Source organism: Oncorhynchus nerka, linkage group LG10 (genome assembly GCF_034236695.1).
Source record: "Oncorhynchus nerka isolate Pitt River linkage group LG10, Oner_Uvic_2.0, whole genome shotgun sequence".
NCBI classification, from domain to species: Eukaryota; Metazoa; Chordata; class Actinopteri; order Salmoniformes; family Salmonidae; genus Oncorhynchus; species Oncorhynchus nerka.
The window spans coordinates 9,791,519-9,806,779 of NC_088405.1; the positions used below are offsets into that span (position 1 = coordinate 9,791,519).

The 15,261-nt window shown below is 45.4% G+C and overlaps 1 protein-coding gene across 2 annotated transcripts in view; it reads right to left on the reverse strand.

The window, feature by feature from the left end:
• Positions 1–15,026, reverse strand: part of sec31b (SEC31 homolog B, COPII coat complex component) — a 35,472-nt gene extending 20,446 nt beyond the window's left edge. The window contains exons 1-14 of one of the 2 annotated variants that reach the window (XM_065022988.1): positions 14,919–15,026; positions 13,640–13,755; positions 13,002–13,125; positions 12,689–12,884; positions 11,097–11,192; positions 10,400–10,540; positions 7,087–7,229; positions 6,583–6,682; positions 5,140–5,301; positions 4,047–4,199; positions 2,774–3,007; positions 2,024–2,191; positions 1,689–1,827; positions 1,177–1,355 (exon numbers count right to left, since the gene is read on the reverse strand). In XM_065022988.1, coding sequence (XP_064879060.1) covers positions 1,177–1,355; positions 1,689–1,827; positions 2,024–2,191; positions 2,774–3,007; positions 4,047–4,199; positions 5,140–5,301; positions 6,583–6,682; positions 7,087–7,229; positions 10,400–10,540; positions 11,097–11,192; positions 12,689–12,884; positions 13,002–13,125; positions 13,640–13,718 — 1,914 coding nt within the window. In that variant the 5' untranslated portion in view covers positions 13,719–13,755; positions 14,919–15,026. Of the gene's footprint in view, positions 1–1,176; positions 1,356–1,688; positions 1,828–2,023; positions 2,192–2,773; positions 3,008–4,046; positions 4,200–5,139; positions 5,302–6,582; positions 6,683–7,086; positions 7,230–10,399; positions 10,541–11,096; positions 11,193–12,688; positions 12,885–13,001; positions 13,132–13,639; positions 13,756–14,918 lie in introns of both variants that reach the window. The other variant, XM_065022987.1, reaches the window with a different exon arrangement.
• Positions 15,027–15,261: the final 235 nt, after the last annotated feature.

The window sequence follows — 15,261 nt, forward strand, 5'->3', positions numbered from 1 at the left end:
CTTACCATAGAGATGCTGTTCCTCTGCTCGTCCAGGTATGTCCCCCCCTGTCTTACCATAGAGATGCTGTTCCTCTGCTCGTCCAGGTATGTCCCCCCCTGTCTTACCATAGAGATGCTGTTCCTCTGCTCGTCCAGGTATGTCCCCTGCTGTCTTACCACCATAGAGATGCTGTTCCTCTGCTCGTCCAGGTATGTCCCCTGTCTTACCATAGAGATGCTGTTCCTCTGCTCGTCCAGGTATGTCCCCTGTCTTACCATAGAGATGCTGTTCCTCTGCTCGTCCAGGTATGTCCCCTGTCTTACCATAGAGATGCTGTTCCTCTGCTCGTCCAGGTATGTCCCCAGTCTTACCATAGAGATGCTGTTCCTCTGCTCGTCCAGGTATGTCCCCCTGTCTTACCATAGAGATGCTGTTCCTCTGCTCGTCCAGGTATGTCCCCCCGTCTTACCATAGAGATGCTGTTCCTCTGCTCGTCCAGGTATGTCCCCCTGTCTTACCATAGAGATGCTGTTCCTCTGCTCGTCCAGGTATGTCCCCCTTACCATAGAGATGCTGTGTCTTACCATAGAGATGCTGTTCCTCTGCTCCCCCCCCCTCTTACCATAGAGATGCTGTTCCTCTGCTCGTCCAGGTATGTCCCCCCCTGTCTTACCATAGAGATGCTGTTCCTCTGCTCGTCCAGGTATGTCCCCCGTCTTACCATAGAGATGCTGTTCCTCTGCTCGTCCAGGTATGTCCCCCCCTGTCTTACCATAGAGATGCTGTTCCTCTGCTCGTCCAGGTATGTCCCCCTGTCTTACCATAGAGATGCTGTTCCTCTGGTTGTCCCCTGTCTTACCATAGAGATGCTGTTCCTCTGGTATGTCCCCCTGTCTTACCATAGAGATGCTGTTCCTCTGCTCGTCCAGGTATGTCCCCAGTCTTACCATAGAGATGCTGTTCCTCTGCTCGTCCAGGTATGTCCCCTGTCTTACCATAGAGATGCTGTTCCTCTGTTCGTCCAGGTATGTCCCCCTGTCTTACCATAGAGATGCTGTTCCTCTGCTCGTCCAGGTATGTCCCCCTGTCTTACCATAGAGATGCTGTTCCTCTGCTCGTCCAGGTATGTCCCCCCCTGTCTTACCATAGAGATGCTGTTCCTCTGCTCGTCCAGGTATGTCCCCCCTGTCTTACCATAGAGATGCTGTTCCTCTGCTCGTCCAGGTATGTCTGCTGGGTCCTCTGCAGTAGCTCCTGTCCTCCACTGATCGCCAGCAGGATGGCCTCAGCGTAGCGCCCCTCGTTCAGACACAGGGCCACCGCTCCCTCAAAGTTTCCCACCAGCAGAGCCTGGCTGATCAGACCATCTGCATCTAATACAACAGGAGCATAAAGCAACTGAATGAGATACGGGAGAGTTACAGTCATACAATAGGGCCAGTTACCAGGACAACAGATTCATATTAAGACTAAAAACAAAAAGGTTTTACGTTGAACATTCTTTTATTTTTCACCTTTATTTAACCGGGTAGGCAAGTTGAGAACAAGTTCTCATTTACAATTGTGACCTGGCCAAGATAACAAATAGAATTTAGAATTAGAATTTATGTGTCCGGGAAACCAGTCCGTACTGTTTAGACTTCACAGGAAGAGAGAGCTGAAGTCACGTCCAACTGCTGTGATACTGAAGGGAAGACGAGCAGTACCTGCTGAGACAGGGATCAGGAAGCTGATCTTCTTGTCCTTGTCTTGTGGTTGTGGTGGGATCTGACTGAAAAAGTCAGAGGGCGAGGATGAACCCGGAGTCTTGGTGGAGTCAACCTCATCCCCGGATTCTTCTGACCTCTGGAAACGAAACGAGGACAACGTACTTTTATGGAAGGTTGGTGGCAGGATTCATGTTGTTAAGAAAAGAGACCACATATCACTTCTGATACTCGCCACTGCCCTCTAGTGGACGGTGGAAGAACTGCAGTCTAGACGAGAAGTAGGACTACTATAAAAGAGAATGGGCTATGTAGAGGTTTGTTCCTGGACTGACCTGAGTAGAGAGAAGCTGTATCTTCTCAGCCAGATCGTTGGCATCCACTCCATGTCCGTTAGGCTGCAGGTTTTTCCCCAAGCAGGTGGATATCTTCCTCTCTAAATCCTCTTTGCTGAAACCCAAAAGTCTCAGGAATTTGACCCGGGCTTCATCTTCAAAGTTGACCTGCAAACATCAGGAGGTGGACAACATTAGAAACCTAAACAACCCTTGCAGAACTTGTGTTCATCATATGTCGGTCTTGGCTCCTGAGTGCCTTTCTATCCAAATACATTGTACAGAGAAGCCTACTGTTCATGGAACTGCATCATCTCCATAGGTGTTCTGTGAGTCCTACTACTGTCCAGTCAGAAGGACAGACAGGGACACAGATGTCACAGATAACTGGACTTTAAAAAAACATTTAGGCAATTAAGCAACTTTTCTACTTAACGAGGGTCAGATGAATTCATGGATACTATTTTAGCATGCTAACAGTTCCAGGAGACTTCCAGTCATTGTGCTAACGCTAGTTAGCAATGGCTACCGAAACTACCTTCAAAACTGAGGCAAAAACATGGTATCCATGAGATCATATGACTCTGGGTGAGGAGAAAAAGGGATTAAATGACAAAAATGTCACACTGTCTCTATAATGTTACATTGTTTGACCCTGGGGTATGTAGAAAAGTTGCTTAATTGCCAAAATCGCCCATTATTCCTTTAAAATGAACCTTTCGTGCCACTGTGCAGTGTCATAACACCTACCAGGAGAAACCTCCATATGTCCTGTTCAGAGTCTGTGGGGGCCTTGTTGATCTTGGCCTGGCAGTAGTCTGACAAGGATCCAGATTGCAGAGCAGCCTGCAGCTCCCTGGAACGTTGGAGGAGCTCTGTTTCCGTGGTGACCTGGCTCACAAACACCTGCCTGGGGACAGGGACGGGCTGTGGGCTCTGGACTGGAGCCTTAGGACTCTCAAAGGTGATCAGCTTCCCACCAAACTACAAGGAGAAGAGGATGGGGGGGTACTATTACTATGATGCAGTTATAATACATTGTAAGACTTGTCATAAGCACGTACTGTCCCTTTAAGAGTAGAGCGTGACCAAAGAGTAGCACTTTACGTCATACCTAAGAATAGACTTTAACCGTGTGTTTCCACCATAATCCACAGGTTGTCATGCCTAAGAATAGACTTTAACCGTGTGTTTCCACCATAATCCACAGGTTGTCATGCCTAAGAATAGACTTTAACCGTGTGTTTCCACCATAATCCACAGGTTGTCATGCCTAAGAATAGACTTTAACCGTGTGTTTCCACCATAATCCACAGGTTGTCATGCCTAAGAATAGACTTTAACCGTGTGTTTCCACCATAATCCACAGGTTGTCATGCCTAAGAATAGACTTTAACCATGTGTTTCCACCATAATCCACAGGTTGTCATGCCTAAGAATAGACTTTAACCATGTGTTTCCACCATAATCCACAGGTTGTCATGCCTAAGAATAGACTTTAACCGTGTGTTTCCACCATAATCCACAGGTTGTCATGCCTAAGAATAGACTTTAACCATGTGTTTCCACCATAATCCACAGGTTGTCATGCCTAAGAATAGACTTTAACCATGTGTTTCCACCATAATCCACAGGTTGTCATGCCTAAGAATAGACTTTAACCATGTGTTTCCACCATAATCCACAGGTTGTCATGCCTAAGAATAGACTTTAACCATGTGTTTCCACCATAATCCACAGGTTGTCATGCCTAAGAATAGACTTTAACCATGTGTTTCCACCATAATCCACAGGTTGTCATGCCTAAGAATAGACTTTAACCATGTGTTTCCACCATAATCCACAGGTTGTCATGCCTAAGAATAGACTTTAACCATGTGTTTCCACCATAATCCACAGGTTGTCATGCCTTACTGCTTAAACATATTGGGGTTCCTCACAATAGGCATTTACTGATGTTATTTACCTTTTGAAATACAAAAAAATATATATAAAAAGCAACAAAAAAGTACATTGCACTTACAGCGAATGAGGCTCCTACGGGCCTACGAACCCACTTGGGGGGCTTCTTCAGCGGAGCGACGAGGGTGGTCTGAGGGGTGGGTTGGGGAACTTGCAGAGGGGGCAGCACCTGGCCTGTCCCAAACGGATCCATGGTGTCAAAGGACGAGGAGATCTGTGGGAAAGCACCACACAAAGACTGCATTCCAATCTAAATATTATGTAAAGGTAAGATAAATGAGCAGAGGTCTTTAAATTATTTGTTATTTTTTAACCTTTATTTAACTAGACAAGTCAGTTAAGAACAAATTCTTATTTTCAATGACGGCCTAGGAACAGTGTTTTAACTGCCTTGTTCAGGGGCAGAACGACACATTTGTACCTTGTCAGCTCTGGGATTTGAACTTGCAACCTTTCAGTTACTAGTCCAACACTCTAACCACTAGGCTACGCTTCCACCCAAATGAGGTCTACAACCATACCAGGCTAGACACCTGACTACGCCAAAATGTTACTACAATCATATCTATTCCATAAATGGTAAACAACTTTTGTCCCCTGGTCAAAAGTAGTGCACTACATAGGAAACAGGGAGCCTTTGACGTTTTAGCATTTAGCAGACACTCTTATCCAGAACGACTCCCAGCGGCAACACTGGATTGTGGGTGGTTTCCTTTAGACGGTAAACAGACGTGGATCGTGGGTGGTTTCCTTTAGACGGTAAACAGACGTGGATCGTGGGTGGTTTCCTTTAGACGGTAAACAGACGTGGATCGTGGGTGGTTTCCTTTAGACGGTAAACAGACGTGGATCGTGGGTGGTTTCCTTTAGACGGTAAACAGAAGTGGATCGTGGGTGGTTTCCTTTAGACGGTAAACAGACGTGGATCGTGGGTGGTTTCCTTTAGACAGTAAACAGACATGGATCGTGGGTGGTTTCCTTTAGACAGTAAACAGACATGGATCGTGGGTGGTTTCCTTTAGACAGTAAACAGACATGGATCGTGGGTGGTTTCCTTTAGACAGTAAACAGACATGGATCGTGGGTGGTTTCCTTTAGACAGTAAACAGACCTGGGCCACAGACAGAGCTGTAAGACAGATGAAGACTCTCTACCTGATCAGCCCTGCTCTGCTGCTGAGCCTCCAGGCTTCCTCCCATCACGCTGTACACACTGATCCAGCCGTCAAACGAGGCCGCCGACAGCAGCGCTGGGTTCCTGGGACACCACTGGATGTCAAAGCACCACTGATTGGTCGTTGGTAATTCATAGATCACCTAGAGAGACGAGAGAGAGAGATTGTAGAAACAGATCACCTAGAGAGATGTGAGAGATTGTAGAAACAGATCACCTAGAGAGACGGGAGAGAGAGAGAGATTGTAGAAACAGATCACCTAGAGAGACGGGAGAGAGAGAGACATTGTAGAAACAGATCACCTAGAGAGACGGGAGAGAGAGAGATTGGATCACCACGACATTGTAGAAACAGATCACCTAGAGAGACGGGGGAGAGAGAGATTGTAGAAACAGATCACCTAGAGAGACGGGAGAGAGAGATTGTAGAAACAGATCACCTAGAGAGACGGGAGAGAGAGAGAGAGATTGTAGAAACAGATCACCTAGAGAGACGGGAGAGAGAGATTGTAGAAACAGATCACCTAGAGAGACGGGAGAGAGAGAGATTGTAGAAACAGATCACCTAGAGAGACGGGAGAGAGAGAAACAGAGATTGTAGAAACAGATCACCTAGAGAGACGGGAGAGAGAGAGATTGTAGAAACAGATCACCTAGAGAGACGGGAGAGAGAGAGATTGTAGAAACAGATCACCTAGAGAGACGGGAGAGAGAGGAAGAGATTGTAGAAACAGATCACCTAGAGAGACGGGAGAGAGAGAGATTGTAGAAACAGATCACCTAGAGAGACGGGAGAGAGAGAGATTGTAGAAACAGATCACCTAGAGAGACGGGAGAGAGTAGAAACAGATCACCTAGAGAGAGAGATTGTAGAAACAGATCACCTAGAACGGGAGAGAGAGAGATTGTAGAAACAGATCACCTAGAGAGACGGGAGAGAGAGAGATTGTAGAAACAGATCACCTAGAGAGACGGGAGAGAGAGAGAGATTGTAGAAACAGATGACCTAGAGAGACGGGAGAGAGAGAGATTGTAGAAACAGATGACCTAGAGAGACGGGAGAGAGAGAGAGATTGTAGAAACAGATCACCTAGAGAGACGGGAGAGAGAGAGAGAGATTGTAGAAACAGATCACCTAGAGAGACGGGAGAGAGAGAGAGATTGTAGAAACAGATCACCTAGAGAGACGGGAGAGAGAGAGAGATTGTAGAAACAGATCACCTAGAGAGACGGGAGAGAGAGAGAGATTGTAGAAACAGATGACCTAGAGAGACGGGAGAGAGATTGTAGAAACAGATGACCTAGACAACAGAGGCATCTGAAGAAGCCCAGGGCAGGGAAAGATGGCGGGGGCTTTGTGATGGGAGGCCATATGCACCACATGACACCATGAGGTCTTTAGAACAGAGCAGAAAAGCAGGTACCTCTCCAGTGTTTGGGTTCCAGCAGAGGATCCTGTTGTCTTTAGCACTACTGAGCAACAGCTCTGGGTCTGCTTGGCTCCACGCTATGGACAGAAGTCCCCTGAGGAGGAAAAACACCAAGCCTTAATCACCGACGGTCGAGGCTCTCTCTCTTAACTTCAACTATGAAACGACAACAGCCGCCGAGCTACAAGAACTCATTGTATTTTATTAATCCATTAAAAAAAGGAAAATGTGATTGAACCACGTAACACATACAACACCGATAAAAACACAACCAACGACATACAGACAATTAAAGTGGCACAACACCAACGTATAAAAAAATAAAAATAATAATGTTTTATTATGTGAATTACTATGGTTAGATATTACTGCACTGTTGGAGCTAGAAACATTAAGTGTGTACCTGCACCTGCCATAACAGAGACCATATCGTCACCATCATCACACATAACAATTCCAGTTAAAGTGATGTGTGGCACAACGATCCCAGAGGCTCACCTTGTGTGGTTCTCCAGGACTTTGAGAGGGGACGTGGCAAAGCGCAGGTCCCACATCTGAATGACTGGCATGCGGTCATCTTCTGAGGCCAGGACCAACTGGGTGGCCACCTCAGGGTGCCAGAGCATCCCTGAACAGTGCATCTATAACACAACCCCACATCAGACCAGAGCATCCCTGAACAGTGCATCTATAACACAACACTACATCAGACCAGGGCATCTACAACACTACATCAGACCAGAGCATCCCTGAACAGTGCATCTATAACACTACATCAGACCAGAGCATCCCTGAACAGTGCATCTACAACACTACATCAGACCAGAGCATCCCTGAACAGTGCATCTATAACACAACACTACATCAGACCAGGGCATCTACAACACTACATCAGACCAGAGCATCCATGAACAGTGCATCTATAACACTACATCAGACCAGAGCATCCCTGAACAGTGCACCTAAACAGATGCATCTAACACAACACTACATCAGACCAGAGCATCCCTAAACAGTGCATCTATAACACAACACTACATCAGACCAGAGCATCCCTGAACAGTGCATCTACAACACAACATCAGACCAGGGCATCTACAATACTACATCAGACCAGAGCATCCCTAAACAGTGCATCTACAACACTACATCAGAGCAGAGCATCCCTAAACAGTGCATCTATAACACAACATCAGACCAGAGCATCCCTGAACAGTGCATCTACAATACTACATCAGACCAGAGCATCCCTAAACAGTGCATCTACAACACTACATCAGACCAGAGCATCCCTAAACAGTGCATCTACAATACAACATCAGACCAGAGCATCCCTAAACAGTGCATCTACAACACAACATCAGACCAGAGCATCCCTGAACAGTGCATCTACAACACTACATCAGACCAGAGCATCTACAACACTACATCAGACCAGAGCATCCCTGAACAGTGCATCTACAACACAACATCAGACCAGAGCATCCCTAAACAGTGCATCTACAATACAACATCAGACCAGAGCATCCCTAAACAGTGCATCTACAACACAACATCAGACCAGAGCATCCCTAAACAGTGCATCTACAACACATCAGACCAGCATCCCTGAACAGTGCATCTACAACACAACACAGACCAGAGGCATCTACAACACCACACAGACCAGAGCATCCCTGTTGCTCTATCACCAATCTACATCAGACCAGGTTGCATCACTAATCTACAACACCCATGTTGCTGTGGTCACCAATCTACTGTACCCACCCGGTTGCTGTATAACACAACACTACATCAGACCAGAGCATCCCTAAACAGTGCATCTGTAACACAACACTGTTGCTGTGGTCATCCAATCTACTGTACCCACCCGGTTGCTGTGGTCACCAATCTACTGTATTCACATCCCTGTACAGTGCATCTACAACACTACATCAGACCAGAGCATCCTGTAAACTGTACTGCATCTACCCAACCCGTTGCTGTGGTCACAATCTAGTACCACATCCCTAAACAGTGCTGTGGTCACCAATCTACTGTACTCACTAGTCTACATCAGACCAGAGCATCCCTGTCTAACAGTCTACTGTACAACTACTACATCAGACCAGACCATCTGTTGCTGTGGTCACTAATCTAGTACCACCCGGCATCCCAAACAGTGCATCTACAACTACTGTACATCAGACCTAGAGTATCCCTAAACAGTGCATCTACAATCTACTGTACCACTAGCATCCCTAAACAGTCATCTACAACACAACATCAGACCAGAGCATCTAAACAGTGCATCTACAACACATCAGAGCATCCTGTTGCTGTGCATCTACTGTACACACCAGAGCATCTACAACACCACACCAGTCTATGTACTCACCCTGTTGCTGTGGTCACCACCCGTCTGTACCACCCGGCTACTGTGGTCACTAATCTACTGTACCCACCCTGTTGCTGTGGTCACCAATCTACTGTACTACTGTACACTAATCTACTGTACTCACTAATCTACTGTACCCACCCTGTTGCTGTGGTCACCAATCTACTGTACCCACCCGGTTGCTGTGGTCACCAATCTACTGTATTCACTAGTCTACTGTACTCACCCTGTTGCTGTGGTCACTAATCTACTGTATTCACTAGTCTACTGTATTCACTCAGTCTACTGTACTGTACTCACCCTGTACCCACCCTGTTGCTGTGGTCACCAATCTACTGTACCACCCGGTTGCTGTGGTCACCAATCTACTGTACTCACTAGTCTACTGTACTCACCCTGTTGCTGTGGTCACTCCTGTTGTACTCACTAGTCTACTGTACTCACTGTCTACTGTATTCACTAATCTACTGTACTCACCCTGTCACTAATCTACTGTCTTGCTGTGGTCACTCTACTGTACTCACTACCCTGTTGCTGTGGTCACCAATCTACTGTACTCACTAGTCTACTGTTGCTGTGGTCACTAGTTGCTGTGGTCACTAATCTACACCACTACCCTGTCTACTGTACTCACTAGTCTACTGTACTCACCCTGTTGCTGTGGTCACCAATCTACTGTACCCACTAGTCTGTGGTCACCAATCTACTGTACTCACTAGTCTACTGTACTACTGTACTCTAGTCTACTGTACCCACCCTGTTGCTGTGGTCACCAATCTACTGTACCCACCCGTTGCTGTGGTCACCAATCTACTGTACCCTAGTCTACTGTACCCCTGTTGCTGTGGTCACCAATCTACTGTACCCACCCGGTCTGTGTCACTCACTACTGTACTACTGTACTGTGGTCACCAATCTACTGTATTCACTAGTCTACTGTACTCACTAGTCTACCCGTTGCTGTGGTCACCAATCTACTGTACCCACCCGGTCTGTGGTCACCAATCTACTGTACCCACCCGGTTGCTGTGGTCACCAATCTACTGTACTGTACTCACCCTGTTGCTGTGGTCTACTGTCTACTGTACCTACTGTTGCTGTGGTCACCAATCTACTGTACTCACTAGTCTACTGTACTCACTGTCTGCTGTACTCACTACTGTTGCTGTGGTCACCAATCTACTGTACCCACCCGGTCTACTGTACTCACTAATCTACTGTACTCACTAGTCTACTGTACTGTTGCTGTGGTCACCAATCTACTGTTGCTGTGGTCACACTAGTCTACTGTACTAGTCTACTGTACTCACTAGTCTACTCTACTGTACTCACTAGTTGCTGTACTCACTAATCTACTGTACTCACTAGTCTACTGTACTCACTAGTCTACTGTACTCCACTAGTCTACTGTACTCACTAGTCTACTGTACTCACCCGGTTGCTGTGGTCACTAATCTTGATGATGGGCTCGTTCTTCCTCAGGTCCCAGACCACTGCTTTCCCACTGGGGTTTGCAGAGGCCAGGATGTGTTGCACCTGTCTGTTCCACGACACTACACTGATATCTTCAGGAGGCTAGGTGGATGGGGAGAGAAGGAACAGCACTGTTACAAATATAGATATTCCTCCAGGAATTATTGAGTGGTAGAATGTCACGGCACACATTTTAGAGATTAACACAAAAAAAAAAAAAGGTGTTATTTCACATCAAAAAGCAAAGCCAAAATTCCCAACACTGCTACACTGTGGAAGACTATCGTCACAGGCTATTTCTCTGAGACTTCAGTAATATCTTGATAGGGGGAAGTGTTAGGTTATTTAACCTTCCCATCAGCCCACACATGTTAAAGCCACCACACACCACCCACACACACACACACACACCAGACAACCACACACCAGACAACCACACACCAGACAACCACACACCAGACAACCACACACACACTGGCTTTCACTCTTACCTCACAAAGCTACAAAGAGGGGAAAACATGGAGAAAACGGTTCAAAATTAAATTCAGACTCATTCCAGGGATTTAAATCACCTGGAATTACCCACCATTTTGATTTAGAGAAGAAGTTGAATGAAAATAGAAGAGGACGGGACAAACTTCCCCCCAGAGACATTTACCTGTGACTTTGTACCGGGTGTCATTGGATTGCTGAAATTGTTCAAATCCCAGATGTAGATCTCTGAATCGTTTGCCCCTGACGCCAACAGATTACTCTGAGAGAGAGAGAGAGAGAGAAAGAAAGAGTGAGAGAGAAAGAGTGAGAGAGAAAGAGAGAGAGAGAAAGAGAGAGAAAGAGTGAGAGAGAAAGAGAGAGAGAGAAAGAGTGAGAGAGAAAGAGTGAGAGAGAAAGAGAGAGAGAGAAAGAGAGAGAGAGGGAGTAAGAGAGAGAGAGAGAGAGAGAGAGGGAGTGTAAGAGAGAGAGAGGGAGTGTAAGAGAGAGAGAGAGAAAGAGTGAGAGAGAAAGAGTGAGAGAGAAAGAGAGAGAGAGGGAGTGTAAGAGAGAGAGAGAGAGAGGGAGTGTAAGAGAGAGAGGGAGTGTAAGAGAGAGAGAGGGAGTGTAAGAGAGAGAGAGAGAAAGAGTGAGAGAGAAAGAGTGAGAGAGAAAGAGTGAGAGAGAAAGAGTGAGAGAGAAAGAGTGAGAGGGAGTGTAAGAGAGAGAGAGAGAGAGAGAGAGAGGGAGTGTAAGAGAGAGAGAGAGAGAGAGAGAGAGTGTAAGAGAGAGAGAGGGGAGTGTAAGAGAGAGAGAGGGAGTGAGAGAGAAAGAGAGAGAGAAAGAGTGAGAGAGAAAGAGTGAGAGAGAAAGAGTGAGAGAGAAAGAGTGAGAGAGAAGAGTGAGAGAGAAAGAGTGAGAGGGAGTGTAAGAGAGAGAGAGAGAGAGGGAGTGTAAGAGAGAGAGAGAGAAGTGTAAGAGAGAGAGAGAGAGAGAGAGAGAGGAGTGTAAGAGAGAGAGAGAGAGAGAGAGAAGAGTGTAAGAGAGAGAGAGAGAGAGAGAGAGAGGGGAGTGTAAGAGAGAGAGAGAGAGAGAGAAAGAGTAAGAGAGAGAGAGAGAGAGAGAGAGAGAGTGTAAGAGAGAGAGAGGGAGTGTAAGAGAGAGAGAGAGGGAGTGTAAGAGAGAGAGAGAGGGAGTGTAAGAGAGAGAGAGAGTGTGAAGAGAAAGAGAGAGAGAGAAAGAGAGAGAGAGAAAGAGTGTAAGAGAAAGAGTGTAAGAGAAAGAGTGTAAGAGAGAGAGAGAGAGAGTGTAAGAGAGAGAGAGAGAGAGAGAGTGTAAGAGAGAGAGAGGGAGGTAAGAGAGAGAGAGAGGGAGTGTAAGAGAGAGAGAGAGGGAGTGTAAGAGAGAGAGAGAGGGAGTGTAAGAGTTAGAGAGAGGGAGTGAGTGTAAGAGGGAGTGTAAGAGAGAGAAAGAGAGAGAGAGAGAGTGAAGAGAGAGAGAGAGAGAGAGTGTAAGAGAGAGAGAGAGAGAGTGTAAGAGAGAGAGAGAGAGAGAGAGAGAGAAAGAGAGAGTGTAAGAGAGAGTGTAAGAGAGAGTACATTCAAATGAGAGAAAGAAAATACATGTGAGGAATATGATACAGAACATTGGATTGAACATATCCTTTAAGTGTTCATATTAAAAGCTTCATTTAATGTAATTTAGTAGCCATTTTAAATTGCATGTCAATCTACAAGTGAGAAATGGGCCAAAGCCTTGAGTGGCTGCTACCAGTATTACCTGAAAGGGGTTGAAGTCTAGTGCTCTGACAGGCCCAGTGTGTTTGTCAGACTGTCCTATTATTGCCTCTGCCCCTGATGTTACGATGGCTTCTGGGCTATACACCGTTACCGTGCCATTATCACTGCCTCCAATCAGTCTCCCTCCCAAACCGTCTTCTCCTTCTCCAAAGTTTACCCACACCAGACTATGGAGCCTAGGGCACAGATATCACAAATCAAATGTTATAGGTTGAATCGTATGTATTGATACAATAATATATTAACTTGATAACTCGTATAGTATTGGGTTAGCAGGTCATGTTGTTGCTTACCTGTTAGAAGTAGGTAGGGACCCCTTGAGCTTCATGCCCAGGGAAGGATCGGCAAAATCCACCTGGAATATTTCCAAGGCGGCAGTGGTGTTGAATGACGCATCCAGCTGCTGAGCTGACGTGCCTGTTCCTCAACAACAACAACAAAAAACAGACCAACAAAGAAATCTAATAAACTCAAGAAGTATGTTATTCAGAATTAAAAGTGAAGCCTGTTATCATCAGTTACACAACTCCTGATTTTTAGAAGCCTGCTCCCAAGTCTGTTTATGCATGCTTGCCAAGTTAGGCAAGTTGGCTAGATGGCATAAACAGATCTGGGAGGCTACTGGCAAGAATGCCTAAACATCTGGAACTATCTACTGTATAAGTGCATGACAGTACACAAAACAGTTCTACCCTACCTAAGATTAGGTAGAAGGGTTAGAGTTAGTGTAGGACAGGTATGGACAGGCCTGATACACAAAACAGTTCTACCCTACCTAAGATTAGGTAGAAGGGTTAGAGTTAGTGTAGGACAGGCATGGACAGGCCTGATACACAAAACAGTTCTGACCTACCTAAGATTAGGTAGAAGGGTTAGAGTTAGTGTAGGACAGGTATGGACAGGCCTGATACAGGTAACATTTATGCCCTACCTAAAGCCAGGCAGATAGGGTGGTGGGGGGCAGGACTCCATGCTGGATGAGCGGTCCTCTGGATCTCTTTCAGCCTCATCTTTCCTCTATTGGGCTAGGATGCCTCTATCAAAGTCCTAAAAAAAATAGAAAACAAGCACTTTTAATTACGTTTCAATACTGGGGTGCATTCAGTTCAGTTCAACGTGTGCAGCATTCTTCAACAACTTTTGAGGTCTGTTTGCTTCTGTTTGGTGGGTGTACCCTGATCAATATGGGTGACACATTGAGATACATAAATCACCAGTGTGACCATTTGTAGCTAATCGCACAATATTGTGCAGCCCACCATACACAATAGCCCTCTGAGCCACCGTTCTTCTCTTCAGTACCGTTTCCATTGACTAAAACGTTGAACATAGCCAAAAACATTTCGAAATGTTTTGGCTATGTTGAACAAAGTTTTGTCATATTAAACATACCCCTGACGTTATGACCCCTTGAGTGTATTCATTACGCAAATTCTGTTGCAAAACGTTTCCTCCAAACGGAAAAAGTTTTGCAACGAAAACGAGAGATTCTATCGGAAAAACTCAGGTAGGTCTGTCTCAGGTGACTTCGTAAACGGTACAAAGTTTCCGTTGCAAGACGTAAGGAATAAACCCAAGGTAAGCGCATTGCATTGGGCAGTAATGGACGTCATATGGGGATAACCGATTTCTAAACACTATGAACCAACCTGCAGCTAACTAGCAAACGTTAATAGTTTCTGAATAATCAAAACAACATATTGTAGGGCGTTACAGTAGCTAGCTAGCTACGTAACATGTAGGCATGGTTAATAAGCTGAAACAATTTACTAAACGTTAGAAGAATCAATTTCAATCACGTCTCATGAATCAACAACACGAGAAGGAAGCGAGCCGTTAGATGGAGAGCTGCTGGGTGATGAGAAAACGTTGAGCTAGCTAACATCCATCATTTGGTTAGCTAGTAATACACGTCTGTCAACGGCTTATCTTCGCCGTAATGTATATGTTCTATAAATAGATAGGTAGTTAATGCTGGTTGAGCTATTAGCAATAAACCATCCCTGGTTCAACCAGTTTCTTTAGTTAGCTAACGGTAGCTAGCTAGGCTAGTTACCGATACGTGTCGTTGGCTTCTGCTAGAGCTTGACAGCTAAATCATGCAGACGTGTCGTTCATCTTATAAATCTAGCAAGCTAGCTAAAAGTTAGAATAAATATATTCTAACACTATATTGTTAGTACCCCAATATCTTCATGTAAAATACTTACGTCGGAATTTATGATTATCAATCTTTCTAGCTTACAAATGATGTAGAAAACCACCGGGCACTCCCAACGTAATCCTGGATGTTTATCGTCTTCTACGGTGGCCGACATGGTATCAAATATCACAGCAGTCAGTATCTTGATTAGACCTGTAGCTGTGTTTTGCAAAGATTGTCTCGCCTCTTCATATGTCAGTAGTTGAAAGTACTGAATAGATATGTTTCATTTTTTTTCAAAATAGTACTACATCTATAACTATAAATTGTAATTTCCTGATGAACAATGTTGTAACTAGCTTCAGCCAGACAAACATAGTGCCTTACCGCTATTATAGTATTCATACCGC